This window comes from Nipponia nippon, unplaced genomic scaffold, assembly GCF_047370975.1.
Source record: "Nipponia nippon isolate SJK-2023a ecotype South Korea unplaced genomic scaffold, ASM4737097v1 scaffold_4, whole genome shotgun sequence".
Lineage (NCBI taxonomy): Eukaryota > Metazoa > Chordata > Aves > Pelecaniformes > Threskiornithidae > Nipponia > Nipponia nippon.
In genome coordinates, this window is record NW_028262358.1 from 86,631,457 (window position 1) to 86,655,646 (window position 24,190).

The window sequence follows — 24,190 nt, forward strand, 5'->3', positions numbered from 1 at the left end:
ACATTCTTATGACTGTGAGAGCAGTAATAGACTATTTTTTTCCTTTGTTAAATTCTTTCCTCTGCAGCTTGTCTTTCCTGATCCTGTTTCTGATGAAACAGTAGTTTATAGCAGAGCTTTGCTTCACTTAGGGTTTGTTTCATAGCAATTGAGTACAGAATGAGTTCACCTAAAATGCAGTAAATTTCATCACTGCATATTTCATTCATTTTTGCCCCTTAGGCATAATTTTATCACTATGCTATTGTATAATGAATGTGGCAATGACAATTAAGCAATGAAATGCAATGTGGTTAAAGGGCTTCTCAACTGACCTCATTCACTCTGTCTTTGAAGATACTAAACTGTACTCCTAAGTCTGAATATCGGGAATTTTATGTATTTTAATACAAAGTTTCCTGAAGGAATAAAGATCACAATGCCTGTTACTTACATGTGTACCTGTTGGCCAGCACACATCTGTTAAAATCACGCTTTTGAACTAGTAGTTCAAACTGTTTCTTTCAAAATGGGTGCTCCCCTCTTTATTTGGGCTGGCTCAGCTCAAATATATGACAGATTTTATAACAAATAATATCATCATGCTTCACAAAATTATAGCATAGGAATATTATTATAATGGTCCTTTCCCAGAAGCAGTGCTATAATTAACGATCTGTCAGCATGTCTATCACAACTGCTATTGTCAGAGGCTTTCAAATGTAATAATTGAAAACATATTTTGCTGAAACATGGCAGAGAAGTCCTCAACCTCTAGGCAGTTTTGGGGCAGGTTTCTTAAGGTAACAAAGCTTACGCAGTCACACTGTCTCCATCTGTCTTCCTGTCATTCTGCTCCTAATAAATTTTGAACCCATTGGCCAACTTCAGCCAGATCTGACAAAGACGACTGTCTCCAAGAGAACAAATTTCTTTTGATATTGTGACAGTTGGCAGCCGAGTAGGGATAGAAATACAATGTAGTGCCCTCTGGGAGAGAAAGTTAACTTCTGTGTTTAGACCGCGGGCTAACCAGTCAGCATATCTAAATCAGAATCAGTCCCAACACATGCTGCATCTGGCCAATAATTGGTGAGTATAACAGGGGCTGGGGATAGTTTGGGGAAGACAGAAATGTCTGGAAGGATGTCTTTGAGTTGAATAAAAACTGGCAGTCTTGCTGGGGGTTGGAGTGTGAAGCCAGCATTGAAAAGTGGCATGTGTAGGTACACTAATACCTAAGGGAGATCATTAGGAAATCAAGCTCTGATTGCTCATAGAACAAGCTGTCCTTAAAGGAACTCCCTTTCAATAGGATGACACTCATTTCCTAAACCTGTTTTTCTTACCTAAATCTGCCACGGCCCCTATCGCACTCAGTGTTTCCAAGAGGGAAGTTCTTTGAGACAGTGCTATTTGTTTAGTTGCAGAGGGCTTTTCAAAGGGATACCCGCATACCTATTCCTCAGATGCTATTTTCACATCAGTCCTGGTCCTTGTCAGCTCAGAGGAATGCGATGGCCTTAAAAGCAGCCTCAGAAAATCTAAGACTCTTCAGAGTTACTATTGCTAGATTACTGAATGAGTTAATGCGCTCTTTTGATTTAGACAATAAGATTGGGATTTGGATCTTGCCCTTTCAGATGGCTTTCGGAAAATGCAGAAGCCAAGTCGGATATGTGAAAAAAGCTGCATATTCTCAGCATGCAGCAGAAAGTTCCCTTGAAAATATTGCATGAGTGATATGTGGAATACCATACTGTGTCCCAGTTTCTGTTGTCCTTGAAATGATAATACTGTTAAGGGAGGCAACAAAACAAGGAGTTTTGAGCACGTTCTGTTGCTGGACAGTTTCCACCATGTGGCTTCTCAGTTGCAGCTGGTTGCTGTGTAAAAGATAATTTTCTCTACAAGTCCAGAAACACAAATTCCATTTATGAGGAACTGAAAAATCAACATAGTATTTCTTAATAGTTTCTAGCTATTATAGTTTTGGAGTTTTTTCATGCAGTGGAATAATAGGTTATGTTTTGATTTGTTTTTGTAGCATACGCCATTATATTGTTTAAAAATGTAAGACATTTATTACATACAATGTTAAGACTAGACTTATGAAAACAACTTAATCAACAAAGCAATATACTCTGGGCTGTTGTCTAACTCTGTATTTAATTGTTATTCAAGGTTTATTGGGTGTTGGTTTCCAGCGCTTTGGCAACAAAGACAAGCTAAAATCCAGTCCTTTACAACACCTTTTTGAGGTAAGTGCCGAGAATACCAACTAGGGACTTCAGAGGACAGTCCACTTAACTTAGCTGTCAGTTTTGTACAGAATGGTATGTCTGCAGGGTCATGATGACACTCATGTTGGATTTAAACTACCTTCCCTGAAGGACCAGCGCTAGCCTGGGCCATGGCAGCAGAGACAGTTTTTACTATGCAATGACAGCAGAAACAGGATTCATTAGGCTGAAAAATCTGCCCTGTAAGGGAGGTAATCATGTGGATACTTAGGTTGCATTGATTGCTGTTACCACCACAGCTGGCTTGACCGGTATCAACTGTCTTGACTGGGCATAGGTGACCACTGAGCCGACTGTGGTAACTGCAGTGGAATTGGTGTCTCGCATCTAATGCTGTAGTATGTTTGTTACCAAAGTTGTGAAAAGAAGTGGCATGTATGGTGTAAAAATTCTCTTATTTTTAGAATAAGTAACAATTTACATTGCTCAATACATGATTCACTATGGTTGGGGAAAAGAATCTTTAAAGTGTTTTGTATCTAATAGGGCAACGAAGCTGGTGAAGGGCCTAGAGCACAAGCCTTCTGAGGAGCAGCTGAGGGAGCTGGGGTTGTTTAGTCTGGAGAAGAGGAGGCTGAGGGGAGACCTTATTGCTCTCTGCAACTACCTGAAAGGAGGTTGTAGCGAGGTGGGGGTCGGTCTCTTCTCCCAGGTAGCAAGCAACAGGATGAGAGGAAATGGCCTCAAGTTGTGCTAGGGGAGATTTAGATTAGATATTAGGAAAAATTTCTTCATGGAGAGAGTGGTCAGGCATTGAAACAGACTGCCCAGGGAAGTGGTGCAATCACAGTCCCTGGAAGTGTTCAAAAAACATGTGGATGTGGTGCTTAGGGACATGGTTTAGAGGTGGACCTGGCAGTTAGGTTAACAGTTGGACTCGATGATCTTAAGGGTCTTTTCCAACCTTAACGATTCTGTGATTCTAATATGGAACCTTAGCATATATAAGGTAAGGAGGAGTGACTGTCACTTTCCAGAATACTGTTCTGGCTCTGCAGAATGCTCTTCTTTCTTCCATGAGTGTGAAAGAGCCAGGAGCATTAGAAGGTGCAGTTTCTGCTGACAGGGATTCAGGAAATGCCTTTCAGCAGTAGGGAAGGCTGTTTCATTGCAGGAGGTTGCCCCCTCGGTTGCCCACCATGCCCATCAGCGTGGTGCAAGTGCTATAGATTGCATTTCTGTGGGTCAGGGACAAAACTGGCTCAGTGGACTGTCCGGGTTGGCAGTAAAGATCGAGGTAGTTTTACAAGCCTTGTTTTTCCAGGACTAATATGGTTTTGGTTGTTGGTTTGCTCCATTCAAATATGCTTATTTATTAGTTAGTATTTATTTCTTCCTCTCTACCAGTTCCTATGCTACTTCTTGTTTCATACAGTGCAACAAGCAAAAAAGGTTCTCATCGATCTTTTGATACTTGTAAGTGATCTTTGGTTGACAACCGTGCTGGGCGTAACATGTATACAATATGTGAGAGAATGTGACTTACATACTTAACCCACACAAACCCAACAACCATAAGGATAGGTGAACAAAATTTTCTGAATGGCTAATGTTCAAGCCCTCATCCTTTAAAAGAAAGTGTCTTCTTATTACAAAGCTGAGCTGTGCTTCACCCTCTGAACTGGATGTGGGAGCTATTGCTAATGCCAGTGTTCAGACGGTATGTCACAGGATAACTGTTTCACATAAATCTGTTTACTGGCAAAGGAACAAACTGTGTTTGAACACTTGGATACTCTACAGCTGAATACATATTAGGCAGATTGTTTATGTGGCAGAGTAGCTCCTTCTGAGCTTCTTTGACATAGATAAATTTTGTTCACTTGTTCCCTCATCCCTGAGGCCTGCTCAATAAAATTGATAGATTCTCAACACGGAGGTGTTTTAGAGCTGTAGGACTGATTTAAAGTGATGACAAGAAGTAGTCATATTCTTGTGGTTGTGCATTGCTGCATATTATTTAATTTTTATTTATAATTTCATTCCGTTCTTAGGATTTAAATTTCGAATACTTGACTTTTCCACTAAAGCTTTAAAATACCATTTATTGCAGTAGCATGTAGGCTTTATGACCTTAAAAAAACTACCTTCAAGTGTAGAGAATGGTATTCAGTCAAGCTGCAAAAAGGTTCTAAAACAATAGTTGTTTGAGACCAAATTAGTTTCTCAAATATTTCCAATTTTTAAGTGTTTGTTCAGCTGTATTCCTGGTTTATATAAAAAACTGAGGCGTGTTTCAAAGTGATGTTTTTTCTGCTATTGTGTGAAACTAATCTTTCCTTTAGTACATTTAAAAAGAAAATTTCCATAGCACAATTTCTACATAAATAAATGTATAGACAAATGTACCTTTCCAAACCTTTTTGCACCCTCCATTTTGGTCAAGAATCAGATGCGAATATGCCTTTTGCATTATTTTCGCTTTATAACATCAAAGATTGGCGGGGGGGAGGTGTTAGAATGTGTGAAGCTACTAATGGGGAAGGGGGAACATTGTTCTTGGCAAGGATTGAATTTTCCCTCTACTTTAAATTTCTTTTTTGTGGCAGAACTAAGCAAACATTAATCTTTGAGGCTTGTCAGCAGTACTGACTGTTAAAATCTCTAAAAATCTTCTAAAAAAACTGGTTTTGTGGGATTTTTTTTGTTTTTTAGCTTGTAAAATGTCGAGTCTTATCAACTTTGTGGTCCTCTGAAGAAAAGTCTCTGGTTTAAAAGTCTGTGATGGTTTCCCTTTCATGCATAAATTAGTTCTTCCATATTCTGCTGCTGAAGTTTGTTTCAAGGTTATGAAGAGGACAATAGCGACAGCAGTAATGAATTATGGCCTTAGTCTTGTTTCAAGATAAGCTGCACATTTTCCTATTAGAGTTTGGACTACCCATTCATCTTTTAAATAGAAAATGTGTTCTTTTAACACGGCTTTAAAATTTTGATGTTACAAATGTCATCTTTAAATGTATTTGTATTGTTCTTGTAGAACTTTGCTTATTTTTATTGGAGGACAGGATTATACTTCTTCAACATTTTCAGTGACGTTATACTTTAGGTGTATGTGCAGATTAACAAAGCAGCAGAAGATGAAAACACAAAAAAGCTGGCTAAGGATTTCTTTAGAAAACTGGAGGAACACGATGAGCAGACATTATCACTTTGGAAACAATTTAGAGACTTCACTATTGAGGAATACATCCGAATTTATAAGGTACGAATCATCCACTGCTTCTTCTCTGTTGTTGGTAAAATGGTCTTTTTTTTATCTGTTGCTCCATCAATCTCATTGACAGTGCATAGCACCTTTTCATCCAAGAGACTGCCAAGCAGTGAACTGACTTAGCAACAGAGGTTGCTGTAATGTTGTCAATTCATCGCCTTTTCAGTAAACTTTACAGCGTTATGGGGAAGATGTTTCTAAACACGCCAGGTTATGCTCCATTCTGTTTGGAAAAAGCACTGTAGTTGATTTAACATCCAAGCAGACCATCACTTTACTTGCTGACAGCCTAGATATGTTTTGTTTAAAGGAGTCCGTGTAATTGACCCTTTGACTACTTCTCCCTTCTCAGAAGCCCTGAAGCTAGGAGTATGGTGCTAGGCAACAAAGCAAATCAGTGTTAGATAAATACTGTTCAGTTTTGCTTTATCTTTGAAGACAGCACCAACCCACTAAATTTAACAGTTTCCATGTAATAAATTTTATTAGGAAATAACTCTGTTTTCACACTTGTGATCTAATGTTATAATGCAGAGCTGTGTATGTTACGTATTAAATTGAGTGCAAATTATTATAACAGTAGGAGTTTACAATAGTAATCAGTGCATAAGTTACCTGCAGGTTGAGTTGAGCTAATATACGGCCATCTGTTGCATACTGTAATCTCAAGAATGGAGCTGGTGTCCACTGTTTCGTGGGAGATGTTTGCACCACTGACCACAAAATGAATCTTATGAATTTGGAAAACAGGAGTGAGATACGCCTTCTGTCACCGAATCCAGTCTCTTGGTATTAATACTATGTAGTCTTACTCAAGAGTCCATCTGAAAACCAGCTAGTGTTTTTCTTTCCCCCATTCTTGCAATGAAATTCTGGAATGGGTGCCCAGTTTTGACGGGCTTAGACTTTTTTTTTTTTTCTAACTTTCAGCTCCAAAGAATTTGTGACTCATCCTATACCACATCCTCCTTCTAGCATTAATCTTTACTTAAAGTTGCACTTTTCCATCTCCCTCCTCTTGATGTATTTGTAGAAATTGGTCATGTCTTCTTTCATCCTTGATTACAAAGTTAATAGAGAAGTGGCCTGCCCCTTCCTCAGTAATCCAGATAACCTGGCTGTGCTTAAATTTCTTCCCTGAAACACATCACTGGATTCATGCTAAGTACTCCAAGTTAAGATCTCCCAAGTGAGACACAGACTTGATAATTCTAGTGGAAAGCTCACCTGTTAGGGTAAGTGGGTATTGGGCTGTGTATGCATCTGCATCATGATGGTCACTCATCACTGATCGCATGGTGACTGGTACAGCTAGATCTTTCTCTCCCGATTCCTTTTCTAGCCTAATAAGTATCGAGCTGATGGACAGCTGACAGCTTTGTGGCACTCTGTTAAAAACCTTGTCTTTTGTACTATTACGTTTTACCCGGTTTTGGCAGTTAAGGTCTCCTAGGTGTACCCTCAGCCTTCTTAGTAATGGTGATTTCTGTGTGCTCAGCAGTGTTTGTGAGCAGCTGCTGCTTTTTTAAATTTCTTTTAGCATCCTTTTGAAATAGGATTGGTTTCAAGTCCAAGTAACTTCTCTGTAGTCCACTGATTTTGCCTCCAGCACAGCAAGTTAGAGACCTACCTCAGATTTTTTGTACTAATTGCTCTCTCCAGTTTACTTCTAATTTCTCATGAATGTTATATTGAACACTGTATTAAACTCAGGGAGAATAATTCTAATGCAGAAATCGATTAAATCAAAATCCAAACATCCGTTCCTTTTAACAATGAAGTGACATTTCCTGGAATAAAATTAATCTTTGCACTCTATCTGACCTGTGACACAGACCTATCATCTGACTTAATTTGAAGAAATGATTAGCCTCAATCTAACAATGTGTCCCTTCTTTGATATTCTTGGAACTTTTCAGCGTCTAGGAGTGCACTTTGATGAATACTCTGGAGAATCATTTTACCAAGAGAAGTCCCAGGAAGTTCTAAAGATGTTGGAGGATAAAGGACTCCTTCAGAAAACAATGTATGAACTCATTATTCAATCTGTTGGTGTAGTTTACTTAACAATTCAGTTGCATTTCAAATGAAATATGAGGAGTGAGGTGCATATGCCATCTAAAGGGAAGGGTTTTCTCTAGATAGTTTTGGTAGCTGTTCTAGTAGAAGGCCAACAGGATTTGTGCAATCACAGCTCAAAATTGAGCTTGCCTTTTCTTGTGGCTAGCACAGAAGCATGGCCGTGACAAATTAGGTACAATGACAGTGTTCAGCTCCTAATGGCCTTTTAGGCTGTTAATTAGTTTGGCAGCTGCACGTGCCATTTAACGAGCAGAGTTAGATGAGATCCTTGCCTTGATGTGCTGCCTGGCCGAACTGGGACAGAAGCTGTAGTCATGGAGTGCACCAGAATGTGGGCAGGCGGCTCCCTGGCATCAGCAGTGGTGACAACAAACAGAAGAACGGTCTTACAAAAAGACTTAAAGGATACAGTCATTCAAAGAAAAGAATGAGATTGTCTAGAGTGAGGGGGTTCTATGGTAAGAGGCCTTCATTTTGGTTCTGACCTCTATCTTACCTGAACTTTACCTGTACTTTGGATCTGGCTTGCAGTTACTTCAGTGTTTTCTCTCCACTTACAGAACAGGGACAGGAATTGTGGATCTTTCAGAAAAGAAAGACCTCTCATCGTTTTCCACTGTCATGCGTAGTGATGGGACATCGCTTTATATAACAAGGCAAGTAAGGCTGTCTGTGTTTCTTGCCATTTATTTTGCCAGTAAACTTTTGTACATGATTACATTTGTAACTGATAGTACAGATTTGGAAGCTTTTTATTTCTGGGATGGAACACCTTGACAAATGCGTAATTGTAACTGGAACCAGCAGTGTAACTATGATGGGATGAAAATGGCTCAGGAAAAAGAACTGCTTTTAAACACTTTTCCTTCCCTTAAGCAGTCTGTTAGTAAATCTCCTTCTTCCATAAATCATAATGCTTTCTCCAGCTACTGACTTTGAAAACAAAGCTGGGATCTCTTAATCTAAGAAACACTTGCCAAATAATGAAGGTTTTAGAAAGACCTTAGCTTAAAATGTTTTATTGACAGTGTGAGGCAGAAAAAAATGGCTTGTTCACCCATGTCTTCATTGACTCAGTGGACCACCAGCACTGTACCATCAATTTTATCACTGTTTTCCTGCCTTCTCATCAGTATCCTATAATTCCTCTTGGGTATTTTAATATGGCAGCTTTAACAGTTTCTTTGTGCCAGTAATGTAAATAAATCAGATGTCTAGCCCTCAGGGTAAACTGCGTACAGCTTTTCAGGACAAGGGTATTAGAGAGATACTGCAGTCAATCCTGCACATTAGGGAGCTGCTGAATCCTGTAGCCAGAAGGAGGCAAGGCTGCCACAGCTCCATGCCCACAGTTCCCACCAGCAGTGAGGCTGAGCAGCTGTTCCCAGCAGGCACACAAACACACATACATATATACACAGAGCCAACCAAACAGGGCAACACAGACAAAACCACTCAGACAGCATGAATGGCTTAATTTTGTTCCCCTCTGGCTGATTAGGGTGAAAGTCTAATAGTGTGAAGCAATACACATGTATGTTTGTCGTTCCTGGTGACACCTGAGGTGGGTTTCAGACTGGAACATGGAGCTTATGGCTCTCCTGTGACAGCCCTGGTTGGGGCTCGAGCAAGTTGTTTCTCTGTACTACTTTGTGTGTTTGAACATGAGCTTTTTATCATATAATCTAATGCTGAGCACTGGGTTTGTTTTCCAGGAGAGGGTTGTTCCTCTGAAGTCTCCCAGTTGATTGATTGTCCCAGTAGGTAGACAGAAACCAGACTTACTCTGTGCATAAGAACTGTTTCCTCGGTAATTTTTGTAACTGGTTGTTTAAAAAAAACATTTCAAACGCGTCATGAACAAAGTACACATGTCCTCTTTTTTGTGTAAGGCATACATGGATCCCTCTAATCTGGCAGTCATCTTCCCTCCATAAGAGTAGATTATTTTCCCGAGAGGCAAATAATGAGGTATGTTTGAGTGAAAGTCCAAATAGTTTCTCATTATCTCTTTCAGAGATCTTGCTGCTGCTATAGACCGAATGAATAAGCATAGCTGGGATACTATGATTTATGTGGTAAGTAATTCTAGATTCACAAAATACTTTTGAGCCTGACTCTCGCCAATAATCCAGGGGGCCTCTTGCTCCCAGTGTGACTTTGGCACATGGTATTTTTGGCAGTAAAATAGATGCCCTTACCGCCCAGCAACTGTGCCTCAATGTGGCAGTGTTTCTTGGTTCTGTTTCAGTTCATGACCCACAGAACAGTTGAAAAATCAGCTCTGGAGTTATTCGGTGTTTTAAAAATTCATTGTGATTCATTTTAAAGGAATTTGTACTCAATTGACACTGTATTTTCTATTTAAATGTTGTAATTAATATTTAAACAAGTCAGAAAAAGCTGTTAGTGTTATAAGGGGTTATAAAATGTTAATTTAGAATTTTAGAAATTAATGTTCTAAAATAAATCTAAATCTAATCTAAAGTCCTGATATCTTATCCGAAATGTAAATTTTTATGGCTTTGAACAGTGCCTCGGTTTCATTATGTAGAAATCGCACATAAAGTACTGCTTAATCAATCTGGAGCAGTTGTAGGCAGGGAATCTTTTTATGTTTCTTGGTTTGATTATTTTGCTCTTAAGCAATTCCAGCCGTGTCAATGATGAATAGCAGGATTATCTCCTCACTTGCGTGAAACTTTTTTTGCTATAGTATTGCTGAGGACATATCACATGATGCTTTTAAATTTTCTTTTTCCCAGATTTAGAAAAAAACATTTTTAAAACCATGTTCTATTATGTGAAGTCAATTAATGACCCATGAAAAAAATCTGCAGGTTTCTGGCATGTCCTTTGTGATGTGTTTGATAATGCCCATAAATCTTCTCTGGTGCAACTCTTTCAAAAGCCAATATAACGTTACAAATACCATGATTCAGGGGAGAGGGAGAGATCAGTAAGCATAAAACTAAATACCCAGATAGTTTAAAGTGCGACTTCTAGTTAAATCACATTCCTCCTTTTGTTTTCAGTCCTCAGGAAGTTGCTACTAACTTGTCATTCCCACAGGTGGTCATAGAACAGTTTTTCTTTTTATATTGTGTTTTTGGGGGGGAGGTTACCTCTACTGACTGAACATAGTAGGTTCACTGGCATCGAAGAGCAGTGTGGCTGTGAAAGTGCAATGCATTAGGAGTTAAGGAAGCTTCCTGCCTAGTTCATGTGGGTAGGTAATTATTTGTAGTTTTTATACCATGAGGTAGTAGGGACCAAGGGAGAAGGAACAATTAGAAAGAAAGAAAATAACTGGTGGGTATTGTGCACAAATTAGGATGGGGGCTGAATGTTAAGCTAATGGAGTGAGCAAGTACAGAAGCAATAGTCTTGAGTTGACTGGCTGCTCATAGCTGAACTCCAGTAACCGTTCACTTCCTTGCCTGGGCCTCTTTGATCTACTCCTGGTCCAAACAGGTAGGCAGCAAAACCGGACTGTGGCGTGATTGATGTCACCATTATAATCAATGTCTCATTCAAGTTGGAAATGACAGATGAGCCCGTCTAGTGCTGTTCTCTCAACCGTGCTAAGGTTGCATGGTTTTTGGATAACATGGTTAGTATTTCCATCATTTCTGACTTTCTGAGGGCTGAGAAAGTGGGTCATAAAATGAGGGCAACAACATGAACTGTTAAGAGAGTTTGTGGGACAGATAGCCTGATGAGGGAACTGCCAGCCTTGCTGAGTTTTGCTGCTGTTTTGTGGCAGTGCTTTGTAGCGGGTTAGGACTTAGTGTTAGAAGAGGCGGGAGGACCTCATGGGTTTAAGTGAGAACACTGATGATTTTAGTCTTTAATTATTAAATACAAATGTATTTCAGAATCCTGATCTTGTTACAAGAAAATTATTTAGACGATCTTGAGTCTTATTTCGTAAGATTGTCTTATTTTCGTCAGATCAACTTGTTTAAAAGAACATTAAATTGGCTTATTAGTTGTAAGGCTGTAAATCACTGCATTCAGCAATTTATATTTTAAAAAATCCTACTTCCTTCATAAAAATGCAGTGATCTGAGCAAAATATTTAAAACATTTAAAAATGTGTGACAGGTATTATTAAAGCGGTGCTAAGATTCCATTGAATGTTGCATTCAAAACAGGAGATGAAAACACTTTTCTATATGAAGGATTAAATATAATCCACACTCTCAGACTGCAAACTTCTCCCTTAAAGCTAACCACTTAGACTACATTTGGACATGTATAATTTTGGGGCCTGCAAGGAAAAAAACCTGCCATTCTTCATGATACAAATCTCCTTTTTGAGCATTTGTGTTATTTTTGCCATGCTATGAAGCTATGAAAAAAAAAAGTAGTTTTATGAAATGGTAGTGTCTGCAGGTTCGTCTTTTCTAACCTACTTACACATCCATGGTTTGAGTACTACTTTAAGGCAGAGATGAAGTTGTGTGGTACTCCTAGTATTTATTTCCATCCTTCTTAACAAATTCGGTTTTCATGCAATTTTAATTATATGGCTTGTTCAAGCGTAAGAAACATGCATTGTTATGCTTCTTGCAGTATCACACAGCATCCCAAAAACACAGGTGTCGATGCTTAGTGTTCAGGTGGCCAGCTGAAACCTGGAATTCAGCTTGTACTGCCTGATAGATATTCTTACCTTGGCCTCTCTTGTAATGTTCTTATTTCCATGGGAGTTTAAAGCATTATTAAAAAACGCTACTAGATTATTATCAGATCATTTTCTGTTAATGATTTTAAATATTCTTCTGTATGCTATTTCTATATACATTGGTCAAGACAAATAATTGCAAACTTAAGTCGGCTTCTAGTTTAGTTTTAGCTGAAAATTCTGCTCTGTGAACAGTCACGAAGAAGCAATTAAGTTCAGAAGGATTGGAGTCTTTTGTCAGTGAGTATTGTCATGATATATTACAATATCTACTCACAAAAGACTGCAGTCCTTCAAAGAGGCTTTTAAATGCTGTGATTGTGGTCCAGGTGGTGAGGGACATGCTGTTGAGCACACAAAACAAAACCAGTTTTTGTCACAGAATCTCTAATCTCTTGTAAAACAGGAGAATAGAGGTGAATTCAGACTGAGAGGGAAGCAGAGGAAACAGTGAGGCAGCATTGCCAGTACAGTGAGCTGGCCTTAATCTAAGCTTTAAAAGATCTCACAATAAACTTTATAATGAGAGAGATCTGGCTTTGTAACAGGCACAGAGAGCGTCTCTCATATGTTAGGTGCGTGGAAAAGAGCTTGGAAGGCCTTGTTTGAAATGGTGACCACCGCTGTCCGTTTATCAGCCTTGCTTGTGAATCGGCACAGAGAGAGGTGATGCATAGGAGCGGGGCAGGTTATGAGGAACAGCGAAAGAGGAGGCAAGTGCTTGAGGCTTGGTACAATGGTAGAGTTGACAAAAAAACGCAGATAAGCACTTCACTCACTGCTCACTCCCTGTCTTGGAACACCAAACAAATAAGGGAACAGAGGTTATTCGGTTACGACTGCAGTGTTTTTTAAGGAGGGATAAAGGAGTCTTTGAGTGATGTAGTCAAAGCAACTAGGTAGGAAAGTGAACTTTGTAACAACAGCTGTAGCTAGAAACACAAACGAAGATCATTGTTAGACATAAAGAAACTTCCATCAGAAACTTTCTTAAGTGATAGGAGAGAGTAATTGGAAGTGGAAGAGAGCACAAGATGTATCATTAATATGAAAATGTGATCACGTGTACTTTTTTTTTAAATTACACCACATGACTTATGGTGTAAAACCCTACAAATGCTGCTGGAGACAAAAGAAACTAGTGGGTTCTGGAGACAGAGAGCTTAAGGAGGTGTTCTGTTTCTAAGCCAAGGGAACCTTAAAGTTTGGTGATACAAAACATGGGAATGTAACAAGAGCAGGAAGGTTCTGAAGTGAAAATGGAGGCATTTTGTTTGATGGGCAGCTTGCAGATTATGTAAAACTAAAGAACGTCAAGGTTTCATTTCAGTTCATGGCTTTGCCTTCATAACCTAGGAATAAGCATTTTTGAAAAGGTAGATTACTTTTTCTGACAAGATGCAAAATCCCATTGCTGTAGATTCCAGCTGTTACATTTTTCAAGTCTTGCCTGTCTTCACAAGTCTTAATTCTGCTTGCAGTGACTTACTGGCACAATATCTGTGGTGGTGTGTGTTTGTGTGTTAAAAGCTAATCCTTGTCAAACTTGGAGTGTTTCCTCATATGCACCAATTCTATTCCTTAGACAGATAAAAGTCAAAGTAATCACTTTCAACATTTGTTCCAAATACTGAAGCTCATGGGTTATGACTGGGCAGAAAGGTATGTATTTCTGAATCTTAATTATATACCTTTTTTTTTCTTTTTTCTTTTCTTTTTTTTTTTTTTTAAAGAATGGATGATAGGTACATTGGCATTTCAGTGGAGTGTTCTTTTGAAGAGAATCTCCTGATTGTGTCCACCTGCCACCACACGGTAGCACATTATGTAGGCATTTTGGATGAAACTAAGCTACAAGATGTGTTGCTGGTGTGCAACTAATGAACTCCAGAGTGCAAGCAGACATTTGGCCTGTAGGATCCAACTAGTGCTGGTCCAATAAGGAGGAAAAAATAAAGAAACAAACCCCTCAGAATTGTGTGCAGTGTGGGCCTCAGGTCCTCGGCACTAACCTTTTCGCTCTATATGTCTGTTCCTGCTGGTCCGCTTTGTTTGTGAAGGGAGACATCGCTGCGTGTTCAGGATGTGAAAAACAACTCTGTCTCTCATTTAACAGGTCTTTCATAACTGCTTGATGTAAAAATGGGAAAAAGAGAAACAATCTTTCAGAGGTTTTATGGCGTAGCTTCTGGGATATTGTGTGATCACATATTAAACGATTACTTCTTGGAGTACGGTATTTTAGTAGAGATCTGAATCTGAGTTTGAATCATGCTTCAGGCTTGAAATATCTATTGCAGGGAAATGTATCCCCGCTGTTACTCATTGTAATTACCAGTCTTGTTAGCAATCTGAGCAAAGGTCAATAATGGATCCACAGACTAAATCATACTCCTCTCTGACAGACTGCATGTCTTTTATGGTTAAATATAGAATTTTAGCCTTCAGGAATATTAGTCTGCCTCCTTTCACAGTACTTAAAGTTGCACTAAAATTACCGTAGGTTATGGATCCAGAATAATGCTTGGGATTATTGTAAGCAGAAGCAATGAATGTTTTAATATTAGCAAAGATTAATTACACTTTTAGTTTAATGTGGCCACAATAGAATTATTATAACTCCCTTTCTAATGTTATTAACAGATCTGTGTTGCCACAGTAATTTGATCTGTCACAATCCTGCCTCTCCTCAATTTATTGCAATTTATTGCATTGAGTCCTCTGTACTAAAGCTAGTAGCAAGAGAGGTTCCCAAGAGCACGCAAATGACCAGGTTATCATAATTCTGATCATAATTTTCCCATTATATAATAAGTGTGGAGCTTTGGTTGCTGAAATGAGAGTTACCGATTATATCACCAAGCTTCCCACGTTGGAGTACTATTTATTCAGCTGTTTATTGCTGTTTCTGGGTAAGAATCCGGCTCTGAACAAACACTGCAAACATTTCTCTTGATTAAAATGTAATTTTAGGTCCTGCTGCTTTTCAACACAGGTGCCAGCATGTGTCTTTTGGACTAGTTCAAGGAATGAAGACTCGGAGAGGAGAAGTAATTTTCCTGGAAGATGTTTTAAATGAAGTTCGCTCAAGGATGTTACAAAACATGGCTTCTGCAAAAAGTTAGCTATTTCAGGTCTTATTAATTTCTTTTGATGTTCTGTGTTGATCAAAAACATGTCATCTTTTCTACCCTTCACTTTTCCCTGCATCAGACTAATCACAGTGGTATGCCCTGATCTGTGCACTTTTTATACCTCCCATAATATAAACAATGTTAAAACTTCCCTAAATCACAGATTTGCAAATTTTAACATTCAGTGAAATTATTTCATCATGCTTTTGTGCTGGGAAGGAAGTACCTGCCTTTGGGGGACAACAGTTCCTTTTTTCTGGAGGGAGAAGCTAGTCAATAGTGGGGTTGGGGCCAGAGTTCAGGCAACAGTCAGATTTCATCTAAAGGATTTGTAGCTCTGACGGTTTTCTCTGGCATGATTGACTGTAGCTTTCTGCAACTACTGCTTTGTCATCCTCCCAGCCTCATGACTATTTCCAGAGTCCCCAGGAGGTCACTGCTGTGCAGCAGAATCTGCTGAAGGGGATGTTTGCCTGCACCTCGGGCTGTGGCTCTGAAGCTGTTTTGTCTTGACCCAGTCAAGATTCAAGCAGTTCCCGATGAAATGCTGCCCCCCTCTTGTGCTTTCTGGAGTTAGGTGCTGAATTGAATCAATGAACTCATCAGGTTAAGTAGTGTGCATCTTCCTTGCTCTGCCTCCTCAGCTTTTTTAATCCAGATAATTTTGCTTGTAAAGTGGACAAGGAGAAGGGGGGCCAGGCGGAATGGTAGATTTAAACCAGTTTTACTGCAGAGAGGAATGGAGCTTAAAGCTTCAGTTTAAAGGTCAGTATTGTAGCTGAGTGCAAAGCAAACTTAATTCTGTGCTGGACTGAATGACACAGCAGAGGAACAGACCCATGTTCCATTGCACAGGCAGTAGGCGAAAGAACAGCTAAAAGTAGTAATGTGTTCAGACGGCACTGCAGCATTCCCCAGAGCTTATCCATTAGATCCTAAATCCTACCTGTGCTTGTAGAAATTTTCCCCCTTATGTCTGAATTCCTGCCTTCCTTCCCATTTCTTAAATTAGAAATCTTAAATCCTTGACTCATAGCAATGTCTTCAATGTTTGAAAAGTGTTTGGATACACAGTGGAAGATACTACACACTTGTGTGTGGCATCAAAATGCCTCACTGCCATTGAAAAGATTTTGGGAGCTGGGCATCTAACAGCCAATGCTAGCTTTAAAAATCATGCCTGTGTGGAGCTGGTTAGTTAAATACCTTTGTATAAACTCTTTCTTTGCTATTAACTGTACACAGTTCTGCTATTTAAGTTTCTGATATTGGCATCCTTTTTCTACTCATGTCAATGAATCCTGCAGTCCACGTAAATCTTCTTTATAATGCCTATTATTTCCTTTGCTGCTTTACTTTCTCCTAGATAGCTTTGTCTGTGTCTCATCAAACATCTAAACAAAAGCCTGAATTCTGAGACAGTTGTTCTGTTTTGAAACAAATCTCAGTTATGAAATGTAATAATGTAATCTAAACCTATTTGTCTTTGTGAATGAATAGCCAGTCTGAGACTTCTCAGGGCTATGAATTATCCCCACACTTCTCAAGCCTAATCCTTTATGAATTTGGTAAATAGCAAAGGTATGAGTAGTGTGAACTACTCAAAGTTGTCTCAGTTGGCTTTGCTGACCTGCCACAAAGGAATATCAAAGCAAAAGACAGAAATCTAAGTATACTAAAACTACTGCGAAACTGTTTCAGCTTAAGTGGTACCATAAGAGACCAGCTGAATTCTCCATATTCTGCAGTTAGTGGGAAATCAGCTGGGGCGGGAAATTGTAAGCTGAACTCTGCAAATTTAATAGATTACATATACCACAACAAAAACATGGACTTGGCCCTTGCTAAAGTGGAACAGATTTGCCTTGTGAAAGACTATGATAGGAATCCTCCTTTCTCTCCGGTAGAGACAAACAGGAAGAGGAGACCCTGGTAGAGTGCACCGTGATCTGAGTTTAAAGATAGAAAGTGTTACGTATGTCAAAAGCATCACCTTTTTACTAGGCAAGGTTGTGGGTCCAAACACAAGTAATTGATTTCCCAGAAGATCCAGCATCTAAAAAGCTGTTACATGGGCAAGTTTACTGTACTTCCGATGAACTGGAGCATCAGCTTGGCCCTGTGAACTTCCCTGTGAGACAGGGAATGAAACAGGCCCTTCACTGAATTTCTGTACACAACAGCATGCTGCTTGTCTGCTGAAGAGTATCACTTGAGTTGTGAAAAAGCTGGAAATAGCTTTGCAGACATGTCTCTGCAGCTGTTGTGAGGACATTCTCTCTTAGACTCTTCCAGATTAATTAGGTTTTGTAATGATAGCTTAAGTTCAGTCTATTTAGTTAGAGGAGCTTTGGAGAGGTTCTTGTCATGTGTACCCAGGGAGAAGGTCAAATCCTGCCTGACTAATCTAGCGGCCTTCTATGATGGAGTGACTGCATCAGTGGACAAGGCAAGAGCTATGGATGTCATCTACCTGGACTTCTGTAAGGCCTTTGGTACGGTCCCCCATGACATTCTTACCTCTAAACTGGAGAGATACCAATTTAATGGATGGACTGTTAGATGGATAAGGAACTGGATGGCCATGTCCAAAGAGTTATATGTCACTGGCTCAATGTCCAAGGTGGAAACCAGTAACAAGTGGTGTCCCTCAAGGGTCCATACTGGGACCAACAGTGTTTAATATCTTCATCAATGATGTGGACAGTGGGATTGAGTGCACCCTCAGTAAGTTTGCAGATGACACCAAGCTGAGTGCTGCAGTTGATTCACTTGAGGGACTGGATGCCATCCAGAGGGACCTAGACAGGCTTGAGGAGTGGGCCTGTGTGAATGTCATGAGGTTCAACAAGGCCAAGTGCAGGGTCCTTCATCTGGGTCGAGGCAGTCACTGGTATCGGTGCAGACTGGGGGATGAATGGGTTGAGAGCAGCCCTGAGGAGAGGGACTTGGGGGTACTGATGGATGAAAAATTGGACATGAGCCAGCAAAGTGTGCTTGCAGACCTGAAAGCCAGTTGTATCCTGGGCTGCATCAAAAGAAGCGTGGCCAGCAGGGCGAGGGAGGTGATTCTGCCCCTCTGCTCTGGTGAGACGCCACCTGGAGTACTGCGTCCAGCTCTGGGGTCCTCAGCACAGGAGGGACATGGACCTGTGGGAGTGGGTCCAGAGGAGGGCCACAAAAATGATGAGAGGGCTGGAACACCTCCGTTTGAAGAAAGGCTGAGAGAGTTGGGGTTGTTCAGCCTGGAAAAGAGAAGGCTCCAGGGAGATGTTGTTATTGTGGCCTTTCATTATATGAAGGGAGCTCATAAGAAAGACAGAGAAAGACTTTTTTACCAGGGCCTGTAGTGACAGGGCAAAGGACAACAGTTTTAAACTGAAAGAGGGTAGGTTTAGGTTGGAAGGAAGACATTTTTTATGATGAGGGTGGTGAGACACTGGAACAGGTTGCCCAGAGAAGTTGTGGATGCCTTATCCCGGGAAGTATTCAAGGCCAGGTTGGATGAGGCTTTGAGCAACCTGATATAGTTGAAGATGTCTCGGCCCATGGCAGGGGACTTGGACTGGATGATCTTTAAAAGTCCCTTCCAACCCAAACCATTCTATGATTCTCTGAATATAGTCAATTTAGGTACCTACAGTGGGTGGTGTGAATACTGCCTAAATGTACATCCGAATGCTCCATTAGCCATTGGAACAATTGTTCTTGGACTATTTATGCCTCCATATCACTTGGAGGTTTTTATCAGTTTTTAAACAAAATCTGAATTGCCTCGTCATTCTCTTCCTGATCTTAGAGATTGGCTGTCTGAATTGTGAAGAGGAATTCAGTGCAGGCTATCTAGCCTGTTGTAATGAACCTTCTGAACTTAAAAATCTGCATTACGCATACTAGGGGAAGTGGGAAAAAGCCCATCTGAAACAGCTGTATCTCAACTTTTAAGAAAGATTTATATCCTGGACTTCTTGCTGTATGCATCCTGACAATTTCCATATTGCTAGTTCACAGTTTTAGAAGACGCTGTTTTATTGGCGTCTCCAAGTCTGAGGAAAGGAGTTGTTATGCTACTACAGACTTAGGATTTCTTTTCCTCTGTTTCTCTTCAGCAACCAAAGAGACAGAAGACCCTATGGAGACAGCAGAGAAAGTTGGTCTTGCAGCACTAATAATTCAGGTGAGTCTGAGCTGCCTCCCGAGGTGTTTGCATCTTCTGTGAAAAGTTAAAATTGAGATGGAGAGCCATATCTAGGTGACATTCATTTATTGTTCCAGGACTTCCGGGGCCTTCTGTCATCTGATTATCAGTTTAGCTGGGATCGAGCTCTTCAAAGTCGTGGAGATACAGGCGTGTTCTTGCAGTACACCCATGCCAGACTCCATAGGTAAGAGGAGCGTTGGTATGCAGAAGTACAGTTTGACATGTATTTTACCCTTATTAACTTACTGCTTTGTTAAGTAGTAGTGTTAACTGCTTCCCTAAATATGACGTTCACTTTTTCAGCAGAGGTGTGGGTTTACGATAGGAATCACTGAGACTTCCCAGAAGAGCAAGCCAATTAAAATGACATTTCCACCTCATTTCCATAGGGCTGAGCTAACTGTCTATGTACGTTCTCAGTTCTAGGAACAGCCTCTCTGTGTGGTTGGTGTCAGTGATGAACAACGGTGGCCCTAGGATTAAGGAAACTGGTGTAAAAACCAAAATGCCTGTACTTGTAAAATGTACCAAATCACAGAACTTAGATGTTTTTAGCTACCACTGTAACTAGTGGGGTTTTTTTTTAACATTCTGTTATTTCCCACTGTTGGTAACCAAGGTTAAAAGCAGACCCCTTCCTGTTGACTCAGGTCAAACACCTGACATGTTTCATTGTTCTTTTGAAAGGATTTCAGAGGAGTCCAGTTTGAACAGTTTTATCAATTATAGTGATCTGTCAGAGCATTTTTAATGCAGCCATCAATATGTATTTTCATAAAAGCATGTAAGATACCTTCCTGGATCAGGCCAAAGGTCCGTACCAACCTGGTATTCTGTCTGAGGCAATGGTAATGGGTGATGGTATTCAGAAGATCATGCAAGCCTGATCCCTTTCTGTAATCTGTTCCTCTTGTACTCCCTTATCATCGAGGTATTGATGGTACTAGGGTACCATTACTAGGGTATTGACTACCTCCCTAGTCCTTTTAGCGTGAGCTTCTGGAGCTGTTGTCCATGGATATCTCTAATCCTGTTGTTACTGAATGGCTGGCACAAATTTTAATTTTTTTATCTTGGGTTGAAGTCAGCTAGTCTGTCTCAGTGTTCCATTCAGCTTGAGCAGAAGATGCCTACCCTTTTTTCTTAAAAACATGAATTACTGTTTTTCTTGTTCAGCTTTGCTAAGAAGCGTTTTTCATCCAACATTTGTTTTTCATTCTTACATTTTAGTTTAGAACGGATGCACGGGAACGAGCACCTAACTGACGTTAATGTGGCGTGCTTGCAAGAGCCAGATGCCATCTCTGTTCTTCAGCATCTTCTCAGGTTTGTCTAGTTTTCTTTCCAAATACCAGTTCCCTTAATATAAACTTCTGAATTTGCTGCCAGCCTGTTGAGCAGGCACAGACTGCACGAATATAAGAGAAAAATGGCTGTTCCAGGCAGTGGCTTGCTGTTGGGCCATACTGATTGCAACAGTAGTCCTCACTTGAAATCTTCACGGACTTTAGAAGCCTTATGAGGGAAAAAGCAATATTTGGAACATACTCTGTGTACATAAGCCCCTTAATTATTTCTTGGCTTCACAAAAATATGCTAAGCTTTATGTAAATATTAGCCGCAAATTTGCTTGGTCCCTCTTGTTCTGTTTTTGTCATGTGGGAAAGGAGAGAGGAAGTTCTCCGGGGTGAGGTGAAATGGAGTATGTGCATGCACATTCAGTAGCTCAGCACCCTTCAGAGCTACTGAACGTGCACAACTAATACCTTTTAATAGCAGTAATGTTCTTCGTCAATTCAGTCTTAATGTTGAGCAGTTTCTGTTTTCATTATTTCATAGATGTGTAATTAAAATACGGAGACAAAGCAGTTGTCCGTGTTGCACAGCCTGCGATGAAGTTGGAAGTAATTGAGGCTTTCAGAATTCCTAGTGAGAGGTCCTATACACCGCATTGCATACTGCACAGTGCCAGAGCGTTAACTCCTTTGCCCACACCAAGGCCTTCTTCAGGGCATCTGTTTAAAATTCAGACTTCCGAAAGTCGTACCAGAGTCCCAGGTGGCTGCTTTCAGCCTGCAACTGTAGGTTGCGGAGTCCTACCATTAACTGTAATTGCTTCAAGAGGTCTGCCTGCAGTTTATCGTATGCTACATGCTCTCTTGAGCAACAGCAAGACCAGCCAGCACTCTAAATAAGACCAGTAGTGTCTTATTTATAATCAAGTGCAATTGTATTTCACAGAAAACTCGTGGGTCATTTCTTGGTTTTTATCAGATTAGTCTATAGCTGCCTGTCTTATATGTGAAAACTGACAGGGTTAATGTATTTCAGGCTGATTTGCAGGGATCACTGCATCACAGACACGTGTCCATTTTCAAACAGACGTTGTTGCTCCACTGCAGGGCTCTCGTTTTTATCGAGCTTCAGGTCTGCTTATTGCAAAGGCCTTTGAGTGTGGCCAGGCATTATATGGAATCTGTATGAAACATCTCCTGGGGCCTTTACTTCCAGCAGAAAGCAGTATTTAGGATATCCATTAGACGAGGCACTCAGTGGCTAAAAAACTTACGTTTGAATATCCCATGATTTCAGGAGTAACAGTTGCTGTTCAGTCCTCCTTTTGAGTTGCCATGAGTAGATTCTTCTTGAAAAGTTTCCATGATAAACACTCCTGAGCAGTCAGAAGCCCGCTTCCCATGGCTCTGCGTCTGCTGTGTGAAAAACTACCAAACGTTTGCCCGTAAAATTAGCTGCCCAGTTCTGAATACCAGTAACTTTGCAGACTAATGAATAACAGATTGAAGGTAGCATGTATATCCCTGCAAAAGCGGACTTATTGAACCGATAATCTTAACAGCTTCTCGTAGGCCAACACTGAAATGGCAGCTTCATGAAGCAACAAAGTTGTCAACAAAAGAGGGCCCCTTCATGAAGCTTTATTAATGGCTGTTTGATGGTGCTTGTTAAATTAATTTTTCTATACCTACGTCGCTGTCTCTGAGGGGCCAATGGCTGCTGGTATCTAAGCTGTCCCTGAGACAATGCAGAGGTTCCCCTGATTTTTTCCCTCTCACATCTGCTGCACAGGGGTATAAAGGTGGCGACCTTCCCGGTTTGAACAGTGGCCACCCGGGGCGTGCTGGGCTGCTGAATGCAGGCCTAAGAGGTGTTTTTGTAGCTTACCCGCCAAGGGAGTGGGGAGCACTCCCTCCCTGGTGCTGTAACTCTTAGGCAGCCACTGAGCCCTCGTTACCAGAGCGCTCTCCCCACCTCTCCTGCAGCTTGCTGTTGAAGAAGGCAGATCCCAGGGAAGTTCGGCTTGGGCGTGCTGGCGGCGACAGGCCTGGGAGCTGGGCAAAGACCGGGCGGTCCACTCCCCACTTTGAATTTGAAACCTGTTCAGCCCCAGAGGTGGTGGTAACTTCTTGCAGGCTGTGAAAAAGAGGATGTGCACAAGTGGACAGCAGAACACATGAAGAAAGAACATGGATCTCCATGACTTTGCCTGTATTATCCAGTTTAATACTGTCTTACATGAGTCGATTTGATTCCAGGATTATGTAAACCCACTTTGTTTTTGTCTTTTCTAATGTTACAAGATTGCCTTCAGCTACTTAAAATTCTAAGCTGCATTTACTAAAGGCAACATCCTCTAAGGGACTATTTTGACTGCCTTGGTTATTTAATACATGTTTTTGTGCTCCTGGGAACTCACAATTAGTGTTGAAATGTAAAACCAGACATAATGTTCCAGGAGCAAATATAGCTCTTGTGTTCTCTTTGCTGTAGCCTGCCTCTCTGAGCTCTGCCATCTACAGCGTTTGCATGATGAGGAGCAGAAGCACTCTCCTTCAATAATATGTGAACGAGGAAGCAATAATCAATTGTGTGCTAATTACATGGCTTAGGTCTGGGGCAGAAGATTATTTTTGTTAATTCTGAAGTTGTGATTGTGTGTTTGTCCTGACTGAAGCAAGTCTGGTGAGCCTTATATCTGAGTACGCCTTCGTACCACTTTAACACCAAACAAACAGCCCCGTCCTTTCGTCACAGGTACGATGAGGTCCTGTATAGATCTTCTCAGGATCTGCAACCCAAGCACATTGTCAGCTACCTCCTCACACTTAGGTAAGGTGATTGCTGATCCTGGTGTCCGTCTCCGGTAAGGACGGGTCTCCCCGAGCTGGCTCTGCAGCTCTCACATCTGCGCTGCTTTGAAGAGTAAAAATAGTGGGAAGATGTAAATTTGTGGGACAGTTTCTGTGGAACAGGAAAGGTGTAACGTAGGATAGCAGATAATATAATAAATAGTAGAGATCGAGGTTGGAACCAAGAACAAAAGAGCCAGGAGCCTCCTCAGAAACTAATTGCTTTCAAGAAAAAAGAATCACTTGGCTGTAACCCAGTGTCTGAACCCAAAATCATGCTGGACTAATTGTATCTTAAAGAGCAGATTTGAGCTGATACTGTGCTCTCAAATCTCAGCATTTCAGCTAGGAAATTTTGTCCAAACTCCTTTTAACCACTGACCTCAGCCTATGTGTTGAGCTGGACAAAGCATGTTATTACCGTGCGTCGTACTGCCTA

At 40.6% G+C, this 24,190-nt stretch overlaps 1 protein-coding gene across 5 annotated transcripts in view; it reads left to right on the forward strand.

Annotated features, from left to right (window-relative positions):
- Positions 1-24,190, forward strand: part of RARS2 (arginyl-tRNA synthetase 2, mitochondrial) — a 39,707-nt gene that overhangs the window by 13,483 nt on the left and 2,034 nt on the right. For 3 of the 5 annotated variants that reach the window (XM_087775809.1, XM_087775807.1, XM_087775808.1), the window contains exons 8-18: positions 2,164-2,240; positions 5,332-5,487; positions 7,416-7,522; positions 8,139-8,234; positions 9,596-9,656; positions 13,854-13,930; positions 15,264-15,388; positions 19,512-19,579; positions 19,678-19,787; positions 20,834-20,929; positions 23,657-23,731. In XM_087775809.1, coding sequence (XP_087631935.1) covers positions 2,164-2,240; positions 5,332-5,487; positions 7,416-7,522; positions 8,139-8,234; positions 9,596-9,656; positions 13,854-13,930; positions 15,264-15,388; positions 19,512-19,579; positions 19,678-19,787; positions 20,834-20,929; positions 23,657-23,731 — 1,048 coding nt within the window. The other 2 variants (XM_087775810.1, XM_087775811.1) reach the window with 2 other exon arrangements.